The following is a 10,360-nucleotide window of genomic DNA, read 5'->3' as shown; positions in this document are numbered from 1 at the left end:
GTGAGATGGAGACGATCGACGATTTTGGGTAGAAAATTCAATTTGGGTTCTTGACTTTTATGCAAAGGAAAAGTTTGTCACGGCCAATTGATTGTTCTGATCTTAGTTGACTTAGACTCTCCTTTCCACAAATCTAAAGCTGTCCAAAATACCCCATATATCGTATCTGATCCAGATCTGGACCCGATAAAAAATGGATTGTATGCGCGTAAAAAAAGTTATCCTTTAAAATTTCAGGTATGGATCTAGATACTTTATATCCATATCTGACTTGGACCCGATCCGAACCCGACCTTTTAATGGGTAGGATCCGGAAGAGTTTTCAAATCCGGATCCGGAAGTTATATGGGCAGAGTATATATTTTTTTTTCTATCCATTTTTTTTAACGTACAGATATATATATATATAGTGTATATATCAACTATTTAGATCTGACCCGATTTACGGATACCTTTACAAAAGCTAGACTAAACGGCCACCGAAATAGACGATATCGTAATCAAGATGAAAAGAACCGAAGGAGACATATATATTGCGTGTTGAATCCTTTGGTTGTGGTAATGGTTTTCGCCTAATCATCTTCACAATTTCTTCTAATGTAGGATGAAGTATTACGTAGCAGGAAATTAAGAACAGTAAGATGTTGATTTGCCTTCTATTTTATTTTTATTTTATTTTGCTGTTTAGAATAGCCACTTCTCATATTACAAAAGACCAATTTCTGATCATTTTAACTGTTAAATATATAGTTCAAAGGATACACAAAAATACTCTAAGGGCGCGTTTGGTTCGCGTTATGTAATATTACATGTTATTTCGACATATGCAGGTATCTTGGATTTCTGAACGAGATTACTATTGATGCTGCATTAACGCGTTTGGTTTAATGCAATAATATAATCCTGAATTACAGTGTATATAGTATTACTATATTTGGTTCAATTTATAAAATTCAGTAATCCTAACAACAAAATGTAATCTATTCCAAAATTACCCTTAGTCGTATTTAGTAAAAAAAAATTTACTATTTACAAATTAATTTTTGTATTAAATTTTATTTTAAATAATTTAAAATATGAATTTGAATTATATATTTTTTAATTTTTAATTTTAAATTTTAAATCTGAACAAAAACATAAAATTTAATATTTTAATTGAAAATATAAATATGAAATTTATAAATTTTTCTATATTAGAACTATTTAGAACTGATAGAACTAAGGGCAATTTTGGAATAGATTATACACTATTAGAACTATTTAGAAATCAAATTTCATAATTTTTCGACATCATTACCAAGTAATCAAAATGTCTCAAAAATGACTATTTAAATGACCGATGTGGCACGTTTGTAAGTTCAACGGTGTGGAAGAATCCAAATTATATGAAACGTTAACAAAAAATTATACTTAACATCAAGAGGAAGAATAATACTTTCGATTTGAGATTTGAGCCTTTTAGCAATATATTTTATGAGATTTTTATTTTCAACCGCTCATTTTTAGACTACTTATTTACTAGGCAAATGAAGTCAAAAAATAATAAAATTTGGTTTCCAAATAGTTTTAATAACGTAGATTATGTCTAATAGAGCCGATCATCGAATCAAATATTCTATCATCGAAAACAACTTACAAGTATGGAGGCTTCCGTGCTTTCGAAAAAGCAAGAGCCTAGCAATATATATATATACCTCTTTTGTGTCTAGCTCAAGAAGTTTGCAAACAATTATGCATTGATGTGGGTGGGAATAGGAGAGAATTGAAGAGAAGAAAGAAAAAAACTCAAAACCAAAACTATGGAGATAAGATTTGGTCGGAGTCATTTATAGTTTCCAAAGGAGGATTGATGGATAGCAGACTAAGCTCCTTTCTAGAGGTGGTCGATTAACACTGGTCAATTCAGTTCTTTCTAATCTGCCGATGCATTTTCTCTCTATCTTCAAAGCACCGAAATGGGTTTTAAAGCGGATGAAGGCGTTGCGAAGGGACTTCTTTTGGAAAGGACGGACGAGCTATACCGGGGGTGTCTCTATGGTTGCTTGGAAAAACAAGTGTATGAGCTAGACGAGTTATACCGGGGGTGTCTGTATGGCTTAGATGTTAAGGACTTGGCCACCATGAATGATGCTTTACTTGCTAAATGGTGGTGGCGCTTTCTCACTAAACGGGGATTACAATGGACTAAGCTTATAAGAAGTCTATACTGCAATAGAAGAAGACCACTGCTAGAGGGAAGCTCTTTTCGACCGGCCTCACAATGGTAGAAGAACGTGGTAGAGCTGAAGGAAGTCTTCAAAAGTGGACTGAGCTACGAATTGGGAGGCGGACTACTCATTGATTTTTGGGCAGGTAGATGGTGTGGTGATGCATCCCTAAGGTCGTACTTTCCAGATATTTTTTCTCTTGTAAACAACAAAGAGGTTCGCATCAGTGAATACTTCTCTGCCTTAGGATGGCAGTGTAGAAAGATGCTGAGAGGAGCGAGAAGAAACACACAATGTAACATGCAGAGTATTATGGAGCTGAAGAACACCCTCACAAACTTTCGAGTCGAAAACCACCCTGATGCTATCTATTGTAGATGGAGCGCAGGAAACAAGTTTACTATCAAATCCATGTATTCGCTCATGAGGATCGGGGGTGTCAAATATGCCACAACGCCTGCCATTGGAGATTGAAGATTCCGACTAAAGTCAAAGTTTTTTTTTCTGGCTTGTCCTAAAAAAGAGACTGCCTACTATGGACAACCTCCTAAAAAGGGGATGGTTGGGTAATATTGGGTGTGTCATGTGTGGTGCTGACCTGGAGACTGTTGATCACTTGTTGGTGGGCTGTGTCGCTAGCAAATTTCTTTTTATTTCGCTGCTCGACGAGCTTCACACCTCCCCCTCTAGCGAGGACGTCACCCACTGCACGCATTCTAGCTATCATCGTTTTTTCTCAAAGAAAAAAAAAAAAGAAAAATGCCAGTAGTTTGCCGAATTTCAACTTTCATTTTTAGGGTCAATTGAAATAGAAGTCCAAGTCAATAAAAATATATTTTGGTGCAGATCTAAACCGTGTTGAGAAGGAAATAGTATAAGAACTGCACGACAGATACACAAAAAAACACAATTCTTTGACAAAAATAAAAATATTATTAGTTAACTGTAAAAACTAATTATATTAGTCAAATGCATATTTATATGTGTAGGGTTTGTACCGGAATCTTACTATAATTGAAGATAATAAATTCTAATATATCTCTAAATCTAAACCGATCAGAAATAACTAAATAATCAGACTCAAAATAAATACAAAAAATATATAAAGTTTTTTGAAAAAATAATACAATATAGAAAGTACAAAAAACTGTAAAATACAGCGTAGTATAATGTAAGTACACCCAACTACACTATAAATGAGGTCCAACTATTGCATTTTTTATTTATGTGTTTTTATTTTTTGAGAGATAGGTAGCACGTTACTCGCTTCGTTTATTTCATTTAGAAATAAACTTAGCTTGAAAAGTGAATCAACTAGGATTCGAACTTGGGACCTCGGGTACTAACCATCAAATCTTTTGCCACTTGCTTTAGGGATGATCGGTTATTTAGACGCAAGTGGAAATGCAGCAATTGGTGAGCATTACACTACTCAAAGGGCTATCTTATATACCCATCGGCATCTTAAACAAACAAAAAATGGTATCTCTTCTTTGGATGTAATTTCATTGCCAAGTATACATATATAACTATAACCGCTGCATTTTCGACTATATATTTATATTTATATATATATTTATACCTATATTGTGCTTTGAAGTTTATCTAACCAAATGACTCTTAAAATATTGGCATTAATATTTACTACTTAGAACAGATAATTTTTAGTGGAATGTAGAGTGGATGTATAGAAGATTTGTGGAAAGAATTTTCCATGTATTTCTTTCTCCTTACATCACCACTAGAAATTATTTTTTTTTTTTTTTTTTTTTTTTTTTTTTTTTTCTCTCTCTCTCAATACGACCTTTATNGTAGCGGGTTTCGCGTTCCGACGCGCCGATTCCGAAACGTTATTATCCCCCGATAAATCGCCGAATATCGGCCGATATATCGCCGATACGGTTTCCCCCTTCCTCTATTTCTTCGTCGTCGTCTCCCCCGATCCTAAATTTGGCCCCGATTTGATCGGCGCTTCGCTCCCTCTTCCTCCTCGTCTCTTTGCCCTACGCGCTCGGGCTCGGGATCGCGCGATCATTTCCCGATTTTTTCTTTTTCGCGGCGCATGGCGAGGAAATGGTGTCGGAGATCGGATTCCTCGGCGGCGGCGGCGGCGGCGGCGGCGGCGGCGGTGGGGATGAGCCTCCTCTTCGCCTCGGCGATCGCGTCCGCGGATCGCCGATCCGAAGTCGAAGCCTCGGGAGAAGCTTCTAGAAGCGGCTCGATCGTCCCCGATTACTTCCTCCGGCTCGCCGATTTTCTGTGGCGATCCGATGGATCCTCGTACCAACACGTTTGGCCGGTAAATTTAATCAGATTTTTTTTTTTTTTTGGTCGATGAAAATTGGATTTGAATTTGATTTGAGATGAATTTGTTTGCGTTTTTTTTATTTGAATTCGAAAATAGCCTATGGAATTTGGGTGGAGGATCGTGTTGGGATCCGTGATCGGATTCATGGGAGCGGCGTTTGGGAGCGTGGGAGGAGTCGGTGGTGGAGGGATTTTCGTTCCCATGCTTACTCTGATTATCGGATTCGATCCCAAATCCTCTACCGCATTATCAAAATGTAAGCTCTTATTTAAATTTCTTATTATGCTCACCATTTTAGTTTTTGGGGTAAAATCTCTTAATTATTTTATAGTTTTATTCTTTATTATGCCTCTGAAAACTTTTGAATATCCCATTTATCAATACTTTCTTTTTTATTTCAAATATACCCTTTGTATAGTTTTCCGTTATTCAAAAATATTCTTGCTGTTAGTATCCGTTTAATTATCTTTGATTAAATCCGGGTTAAATTTTTATCTAAGTTAAAAAAATTTAAAATACTTCTTTTAAGGATAAATAAGAAAAACCGGTGAAGATAGAAAGGTATATTTGAAAAGACAAAAAATTAAAATACTTTTTTTTGTCCCTATAGGGATAAGAAAGGTAGGTAATAGTAGTAGAAGGATATATTTGAAAGGGCAAAATAGTAATTTCATAGAGATAACGGCTGTTGCTAACAGTTCACTAATAGAATTTAATTCTAGCAGTATATTTGAAATAACTTGAAACGTTAAAAAGGTATTTTTAATATTAACCTTCTAAAAAAAGTAAATCAGAAAGTCGAAAACTTTTTAGGAGTATATAAGCAATTGCCCTGTCTATTAAATATGATAGCAAAGCGATACTTTTTGCAAATGATATTATTTTATTATTCTATTTTATTTTATAAATTATAGCTGGACTAATATCGAAACAAAAATAAAGCCAAATGGTAGTTAACTATAATTTTTTAAATTATAAAATGGTAAAGTGGAAACATGCTAAACCACAGAATAATAAATTGAAGTTTACCACTAGTTTGAGAAGGGTCACTTTATTTGCCATGGCATTTTTAATTTAATGATTATATTCCTACTATCTTGGAATCTTTGATTTTGTTAGTAAGTGTACAATTACATATAGTAGTGGGATAATTATTAATAAAATATATATGTTTGATGTAATATTTAGTTAAGCTGAAGCAACCGTAATTTTTGAGAAATATATCAATCTCAACAATTACCTTGGTAAAGTGTCATGTTTTCAACTGAAGCACCTCTTTAGTACAATCAATGCTTTTATTGCAACTATGAACTATGACCCACTTTTTGTATTCTTTTGCCCTGTCTTAATCTCTTAATTTCCTGCATTTATTAATTGTTGCAATTTCCTGAGTTGTATGGGATTAAAGTTTGTTAAGGAATAGAGGGGATATGCTTAGATTTAGAATAAATCAAACACTGGGTTTTGGGTTATGTGTAGATATTACTTAAACTACTGCATTTTTTTTTTTTTTTTTTTTTTTTTGAGAGATAGGTAGCACGCTACCCGCTTCGTTTATTCCATTTAGAAATAAACTTAGCTAGAAATGTGAATCAACTAGAATTCGAACTTGGGTCTCGGGTACCGACCACCAAGCCCTTTGCCACTTGCTCTAGGGACGGTCGGTAACTACTGCATATTTTGAAATTGATTTTTGAAGTTTACAATTTTGATTCTACTATTTAACTGTACTGTTGTTTTCATTTACTTATGAACAACTTGACAGTATTTTTTAAAACTTATTTCAACAAAACATGCCATAATCGAATGAAAAATTCAATTATCTGAAAGGAATATTCCATATGTTTTTTTTCTGTTCAACGAAAATGTTAAGCTCTGTTAATAGTTAATACTACCTGCAAATTTCTGAAAGCAAAGTAAACTGCAAGGTAACTTTTAACATTTTTCTTATTTCTTGCGATCATCATGTATTGTTAGTTATGTTCTTTATTTCCTTTTTCATGTTGGTTGTGTTGATTCAAACGTTTAAACAGAAGAAAATGCGTACAATTTAATAGCTGAGATCAAATCCTGATCTTGCACTCTTTGGCCAGGTATGATCATGGGTGCAGCCGCATCGACCGTTTACTACAATCTCAAGCTGAGGCATCCAACTTTGGATATGCCAATTATCGATTACGACTTGGCATTACTTGTCCAACCCATGCTTATGCTCGGAATCAGCCTCGGTGTCATATTTAATGTAATATTTCCCGACTGGATGGTCACCGTGCTTCTGATCATCCTCTTCTTAGGTATTTTCGGTCGTTTGAAAATGTGATGTTTCTGATCTTGTTACGATTAAATAAACTCTCTGTACTTAATTTAGTAACACATCGTAGGCACATCAATTAAGGCATTTATGAAGGGTGTGGAGAGTTGGAAGAAAGAGACAATTATCAAGAAGGTAATGTTCTTCTCGCTCTAATCATCATCTCATTATCGTCCGACTCCTTAGCTCTAATTTGATGTTAATTTTACTTCATGTTGGTTGCTCATCTCAGGAGACCGCCAAACGCTTAGAATCGAGTGGTAAGCATGCAAAACATAATCAAATTATTCCGACTGTCATTTCCTCTCAGTAACAGAAACATTTGATCATTTTTGTGATACTTATTTTGCAGGTCGGGCGAGTGAAGTGGAATACCAACCACTTCCTTCTGGTCCTTCTGGTCCAGGCAATGGTGAGCGAAATGTGACTAAGATGAATGGCGACCGAGAGGTAACATGAGAGAATATCTATGCATTTTACTGGACTGCTGAAACAGCTTCTCTACTCTCAAAAAGCACCTGCCAGATGTTTGCCAAACCAAAAACTCGGTGCTTCTGCTGCAGCAAGAGGCTGAAGTGAGGAGATTCTAGGTCCTAGAGATAGAAGCTTCAATTTGAAGTTTCTTTGAGGCCGTTTGGTTGCATGTAGTTGCAACTGCACTGCAGTTGTAACTGCATGCAAATGCAAATTCGGTGTTTGGTTTGATGTATTTAAATTTAATTGCTGCAGTAGAAATTGCAGGAGGAGGCCCAACTGCAGCAGTTCGAACTACGCCCAAATTGGCCGTAGTTCCAACTGCAGCAGTTGGAGAGAGTAACTTTAAATAAAAGACATGCTTACTTGCTCAATTATTTTTTAAACAAAACTTATTTTTTTTTCACATTGTAGGTAATCTCACCATTATATATAAAAATTATAAAATTTTAAAAATTATTTATCAACTGCATGCAGCCAAATAAATTATTTATACTTACAGCGTTTTCTACTACATCCAACCAAACAAGATACATGTAGTTGTAACTGCTACATTTTCAACTGCATGCATTTTTAACTACACTACATTTATAATTACATCTAACCAAACGGTCCCTAAGTGGATTTTAATGAAGATGCTGGTGCATTTTCGAAAAGCTCAACTCAATCAAAACTTCTGCAAAAGTCTAGCTGTGCCAAACATTCGTTAAATTAAATTGTCATGACTCAAAGATTAGAAGGCTAATATTTTAAGTCTCACAGGTCCCAATACTAGAGAATGTATGCTGGAAGGAGCTTGGTCTTCTTGTCTTTGTGTGGATGGCATTCCTTGTATTGCAGGTTGCAAAGGTAAGTTACTTTTGTGGTGATTTTTAAATAATTTCTTCGACTACTTAGATTATGTTAGAGGATATTCACATGGGTTATATAATACATGCAGAACTACACACCAACATGCTCCACATGGTATTGGGTTGTTAACTTGCTTCAGGTACTACAGTTGGCCATTCCTTGTTTAAATTTTTAACACCTGTTTGCTGAGGCTTCCGGAACAACAAAATTAACCTTGAGATGCCGTAAGAATATGATTGTGCAGTGGTGGGAAGCCATAATGAGGTTTTGGACCCCAAAAACAGAAGCTCTAGTTCAGAGTTTCTGCTTTGGCCTTTGGTTGGAAGCTGTAAGAGGATGATTTTAGCGAAAAGACTATAAGCGTCTTTTGGAATAGCTCTTCGCAAAAATCACTTCTATACCATCTGGGATGATTAGATCCTTAGGCCGTTAGGCGCCATTTGATTCGGAAAATAAGCGGGGATAACGAAAGTTATCCCCGTTATTCCGCCAAACGGGATGATATTTTACCGGGATATTTTATCCCGATCAAATGTTGCTATTCACGGTTATCCCGGAATAGCAAGGAATTTACTATTCCATCATTTTGGTGAAATAGTACTATTCCAATACTTAATTTCAAACTTAATTAAAATTATAAATTGAATTAAAACTAAATTATATAAATATAATATGTTATATATTATAATACATAATTTTTATTATAAAATTATTAATTGTACTATATTAATACGTATTATTTATATTTAAATATTATAATAAATTCTTTTTATTAAATTTAAGTTTACGTAGAATTTTAAAAAAATTTATAAATTTATTATAATAAATTATTTTTATTAATTGTTCCCATCCCTATTCTTATTTTAAAAATTTAAAATTTAAATTTTTTAAAATTTATAATTTATAATCTCAAAATTAAAGTTTTAAATTTTAAATTTTAAATTTAAATTTTAATATTTTAAATTTGAAATTTAAATTTTGATATTTTATATTTTTCAAATTCAAATTTGATATTAAATTTAAAGTTTGAAATTTAAAATTTAAAATTTTGAATTTAAAATTTGAGATTTTAAATTTCAAATTTTGAAATTTCAAAGTTAAAATTTTAAATTTAAAAATTTAAATTCAAATATAATAGAGGATAATATGATTATTTTTTATTTGTAAAACCCACTATCTTTCTTATTCCATCTTACCTAACCAAACGCTATTTTTTTTATTCCCAGGAATAACCCAATTTTCATCCAAATGCAAAATTAATCTAATCCCCGCTTATACCTCAATTTATACCTATTTCTGGAATAGCCACTTTTTGCTTATCCTCGAACCAAACGATACCTTATTGTCTTTGGTTGAGGGATAAAGTGGGAATAGACCACTTTATCCCTCTAATTCATCCAAACACTAGAAGAGAGAATGGGTTTATTTAATCCCTCTCTTAACGGGTTATTCTAGAATAACCCGTTAAAAGAGGGGGAATTGTTGTTCCACCCTTTTGGTGGAATAATAATTTCTTCTCTTTATACCTCTACTAATTTAATAATAAAATTTTAGTAATTAATATATTATATATCATTTTATTTACAAATTAGCTAAATTAATAATTAACTAATTTAATAATAAAATATTAGATAAATTAATAATTATTTATTAGTGTGTTTATACAATAACTAATATCTTTATTGATTAATAAATTAATATTTTGACCAATATAACTAATTAAATAATTAATTAATTAATTAATTTACTAATATATTAATTTATTAGCCTAATTTGTTAACTTATCAAATTATTTATAGTTAGATAATTTATTAGTACTCATGATTAATTGATTAATCATTAATTAATCTCGTAATTAATTTATTAATTAGCATTTATGATTATCTTACAATATTCATGATAAATTAGTTACTTAATTTATTAAATATCATTTACTTAATATTTTGATATTAATTAATTATATAAAATATTATTATTTAACTACTATAATCACTTTTATTCCTATTATTCCTATCTAACTATCCAAACACTATTTTTCTTATTCTGGAAAATAACCCACTTTTCAACCAAACGTAAAATTGACCTTATTCCTGCTTATCTTGGAAGTTGTACCTATTCCAGAAATAACCAAAAAAATTTATTCTCGAACCAAACGATACCTATTGTCTTATTATATTACAATTTTAAAATTTATATATATTATATAAG

The 10,360-nt window shown here is 32.6% G+C and overlaps 1 protein-coding gene across 1 annotated transcript; it reads left to right on the top strand.

Moving 5' to 3' along the window:
• On the top strand, positions 4,025–8,589 carry LOC109709917. The gene is made up of 8 exons (XM_020232294.1): positions 4,025–4,506; positions 4,612–4,771; positions 6,609–6,809; positions 6,897–6,961; positions 7,059–7,086; positions 7,179–7,276; positions 8,063–8,149; positions 8,241–8,589. The coding sequence occupies exons 1-8, from the start codon at positions 4,270–4,272 to the stop codon at positions 8,325–8,327; spliced, it is 963 nt and encodes a 320-aa protein (XP_020087883.1). The 5' UTR covers positions 4,025–4,269; the 3' UTR covers positions 8,328–8,589.

This window comes from Ananas comosus, linkage group 5 (assembly GCF_001540865.1).
Source record: "Ananas comosus cultivar F153 linkage group 5, ASM154086v1, whole genome shotgun sequence".
NCBI lineage: Eukaryota > Viridiplantae > Streptophyta > Magnoliopsida > Poales > Bromeliaceae > Ananas > Ananas comosus.
The sequence above is the reverse complement of the archived record's forward strand: the minus strand, read 5'-3'. Positions and strand labels throughout refer to the sequence as shown.